General features: G+C 56.4%; 1 protein-coding gene across 1 annotated transcript in view; it reads left to right on the top strand.

Moving 5' to 3' along the window:
- Nucleotides 1–4206, top strand: part of PKD1 (polycystic kidney disease 1 (autosomal dominant)) — a gene marked incomplete at both ends in the record, with an annotated part of 51034 nt that overhangs the window by 3978 nt on the left and 42850 nt on the right. The window contains 2 exons of the mRNA XM_010131951.1: nucleotides 712–1380; nucleotides 1658–1841. Coding sequence (XP_010130253.1) covers nucleotides 712–1380; nucleotides 1658–1841 — 853 coding nt within the window. The remainder of the gene's footprint in view (nucleotides 1–711; nucleotides 1381–1657; nucleotides 1842–4206) is intronic.

Raw genomic sequence — 4206 nt, 5'->3', positions numbered from 1 at the left:
TTGGTGCTGCCAGTGGCTGGGCACATGCTGTTTCTGCTCACCCTTCCTATGAAGGCACACATGTGCGTCCTTCCACCCGCTCGGGGACAGGCTGCTTGTGGCATCCCCCTCTTCTAGCACTGGTTTTTGAGCGCAAGTAGCTGGGAAGCTCCTGGCTGTCCCCAGGGAAGAAGCGGCGGCAATGGCTGCCCCGCTCTAGCATGGGCCTGGTTAGAGGTCGCTGGTCTTGCCCCTGATGTGCCGCTCTGCCCAAATGTGTTTGGTTATAGACTTGTTGCTGGAAGCCTCAGGCAGGATGCAGTGAAATGTGCTGCAGCAGAGCAAGGTGCAGCCAGGAGACAGCCTTCTTCTGTCGTGGTCTTACGTGGTGGTTTGTCCCATGAGCTCCTCTGAGGGTCAGTCTCAGCAGCTCCATGTCCCACAGGACTGTCGAGCTCTCCAAAGACCTGTTTTATTTACTGGGTGTTGCTGCTCCATAGATCTGTGTAACTGGCTTGTTACTTCTGTCATCAGTATTTAGTGTAAAGAGTTTGGAATTCATTGCTGAGGGATTAAAGACTTCCCAGGCAAGTCTCGAAAAGGAAATGCTTGAAGTAGGAGCTGCCCAGAAGTCCATTCGCGGGAGCATGGAGTGGTGTCTCCTGGAGAGTTTCACCAAGCCATGACTTTACAGGGTCAGTGTGCAAGAAGATCTTGTGTTCTGTCCCGCAGGAGCTCAGTACATAACGTGTCTGACAAGCAACTACACGGAAGGGGTTGAATTTGTCATCCTCTTCACGTCCGTTCACCCTGGGAACCTCACTGAGGAGACCTGCAGTGCCCTCTGCTACGCCGAAGATCAGGAGTACGGAGGTTTCAGCACCCAGGGGCAGTGTTTGTGTGGTACTGCCCATGAAACAAACTCTTCCTCTGACTGTTTGCCATTTTGCACTGAGCATTTGTCCGGGCTGGCCTGTGGTGGCCCATCCCTCGTCCCCTCTCCCTTCCAGGCGCAGCTCTCTGGGTCTTTCACAGGACTCCAGCCCCGGTACAGCCTACACCAGGCCGTGCTCTTCAATGTCAGTATTCCCATTGCTGTCAGCACTTTACGGTGGGAATTTGGGGACCAGACAGAGGTTCTCAACACCACTGGAAATGCAGCTCTCCACGTGTATGCCTTACCTGGGCAGTACAATGTCACTGCCACTATCTTTGTGGGCACCAAGGACTTATACGTGCAGGCGGAAATCGAGGTGGTGGCTTCACCCCAACAGTTAGAACTGCAGTGTCCTTCCTTGGTCAAGACAAATGAGAGTCTGGACATACGGATCCGCAACAGAGGTGGCACTGGCCTCACGGTGCTGTATGGCATCACCGCAGAGGCTGGAGACCTGGACAGAGGTGAGTAGGGTCAGCTGGGTGGGTGCTGGGCGAGGGAGAGGTGGCACTGGGTCCTGGGACTTCTCTTTCCGTTCCTGTGGGCACTCCTTGGTCCCCTGGCAGCCCAGGCACCGGCCTGGGCCATGAAGGTGACTGCAGAGAGTGCACTTGAACAGCAAAGGGGATTTATGGGCTTCAGGAAGGACAGGATGTTCCTGGTGCCTCCCTCCCCAGGCTGGGTTAGGGTGTGTGAGCCCATACAAGGGAGATCATGCTTGTGTTGTTCTGCCTCCTGCAGCAGTTCACCCCATGTGTCCTCCTGATGGCTTGGTGTTCCCGGGCAATAACCACTGCTACCAGCTGGTGGTGGAGAAGGCCGAGTGGCTGGAGGCCCAGCAGCACTGCCAGGAGCACGGCGATGGAGAGCTGGCTTTCGTGAGCAGCCCTGAGATCCAGAGCTTCTTGGTGGCTCATGTCATCAGGTGAGCGAGGAGGGTCAGGGTTAAGATTTCCTGGGGACAGGTCTGGTGTTCCTGGGGTTACATCTGCAGAGGGCTCAGGAGGGAGGGAGGGAGCTGCTGAGCCCGGCTGCCTGCTCAGGCAGGAGAGACACACAGGTCCAGGCGGAGTGCGGGGAGGTGGCAGGGTTGAGTCTGCTGAACGGAAAAGAGGGATAAGCAGAGCTCGAGCCCTGGCTGAGCTTGGCTTCTTTGCTTAAAGGTTGTGGAGAGAAGAGGAGCAGGGCAGAAAGGCTGGAAGTCAGAACTGGGAGTTGTGGGATTGTGCTGGTGGGTGTCTGACACCCCACGTTTGTGCCTGTGGGTGCATCTGAAATGGTGCGGAGAGGTGCAGGGCCAGGAGCAGCCGGGGCTGGGCTGAGCAGATCTTTCCCCTGGGAGCTCAGCAGAACCCGTGGATCAGGCTGGGTGGTGGAGAGGGTCAGCAGCTCGTGTCTGGAGGGTGTTTGGCTGCCAGGGCCTGAGGGTGACCTTGCAACCAGCTCCATCAGCTGAATTACAGCTGGATTGTCCCGTGGTGACACTGTGGCATTGAGTAGCCACTCTGGCAGAGCTGAGGGCGGTGCTGCAGCCCTGCCTCCCAGCTAGGATCTCACACTCTCCCAGACACAGCCCAGACCCCAGCAACAGGCTCCAGCAGCATCTGTTCCACCTCAGGACTTGGACTTCATAAACAGAGCACTGCAAGTGTCAGCTTTTGGTTAAATCTGCCCGCGTGCCCTTTCTGCAGCCAGCCGTCTTCGGGGGGAGGACGAGCAGGAGAGCTGTCGGGGCCTGCCAGCCCTTGCCAGCGCTCCCAGATGGGGAGGTTTGAGATGGCCCCTTCAGAAACACGGGCCAGAGAGCACAAGCGAAGGGAAAGGCTGCATGTGACGGGCCTTGAACATCTTGAAAGTCTGACAGCCTCTTCTCCCAGTCCTGTATCCGTGCCCTGTTCCCTTCCCGCTGGGATTTATCATGCTAGCAGGTTCCCTGCTCAGGGGAAGAGGAGCCTTGTCCCTCTCTGTTGGCTGGGGACTGGTCGCTCCCTGCTCTTGTTTGTCAGGCATTGCGTGCAGGGTGTTTGAGGGACTGCAGCACAAGGACATCATGAGACCTCAGAAGGGAATGAGCTGCCCAAGCTGTTCCCCAGCTGCTGCCCCACGTTGCTCTCCTCCCCAGCCCGCTTTACATCTTGTGTTTATTTTAGTAATCCATTCAGATAAACACGAATGAGGCAGTTCCAGCGTGCGATTTCCCTGGCGATAAAAGTCCAGTCGGTGGAGCTGCAGTGTTTTGGAACACGCAGCCGCCGTAGTTTCTTGTGGGAAAAGGACAGAAGCAGAATCTGTTTCCCATTAGAGCGTGCAGCAGCAAGGACCGCACTTCCCGCTCCTTCGCTCCTGTCCTGTGATGGCTCCCCAGGAGCTGAGCCGGTCCCCTCGCTGCTCCAGATGCAGGGTGCTGCAGCCCACAGCCCTTCCAGGGGACCTTGCTCTCCCCTCTGAGGCAGCCCAGGAGTCCTTCTCCCCTTCCAAGCCTCCTCAGGCTTCGTTCTGCTTGGTCCTTCCTCAGAGACTGAGGGATGCTCACATCTTGTTGCAAAAAATGTCAAGAGCCCTCCTGTTTGTCCCTGCAAGGTGATGGGCCAAGCGGTGGGGCAGGGGTGGGCAGCCAGCCAGCCAGCCCTTTTCCTCTTGTTTCTTTTTCTTTAGATGGCTTGCAGTTAGATCATAGCTGGAATTAGAAAAGGAAAATCTCTATCGAGTTCTCCTGATGGCAGCAAACAGGCGGTTTCCTCGCCCGTCCTCCCTCATCCCCCGCCAGTGGTTTGGGAGCAGAGCACAGCGGTTATTTAGGTTTTAATCTTATTTGCAATGAAAACTACTGATTCAGGGAACAGTTATTTTCGTCGTCGTTTTTCAGCATGACCTCACTCATCATTTCACCCGGCTGAGCCGAGTGGTGGAGAGATACCAATTACCTCCCCAGTCTGCTCTGTGAGGGGCAGCAGTCCCACCCGGGAGCGGAGGGGCAAGGCCGTGGCAGAATCAGTTGCAGCCTGCTGGGGGGAGCGTGGAGAAGAGCTTTGGCTTTGGAGGCTGCTCCAAATAGTTAATACGGAGTTAATATGGAACAAGTGCCTCTCGTTCTGCTGGGTGCAATGAGGAGCAGTTGTCCAGGCTGTCTGCGGCTAGGAAAGGCCGCTCAGTACTTTCGTCCAGCATCTCTGCTGGGATTCTGCTAGGTTCCAAATGTGGATGGGACATTTCATCCTCCTAAACCAACTCTGGTGGTTTCTCCTGCATGTGGGGCTCATCTGCCTGCCGCCCTTTGGCCTCAGCTGCCG

Source organism: Buceros rhinoceros, unplaced genomic scaffold (assembly GCF_000710305.1).
Source record: "Buceros rhinoceros silvestris isolate BGI_N320 unplaced genomic scaffold, ASM71030v1 scaffold8712, whole genome shotgun sequence".
NCBI lineage: Eukaryota > Metazoa > Chordata > Aves > Bucerotiformes > Bucerotidae > Buceros > Buceros rhinoceros.
Note: the sequence above shows the minus strand (reverse complement) of the source record. Positions and strands in the feature narration are given on the sequence as shown.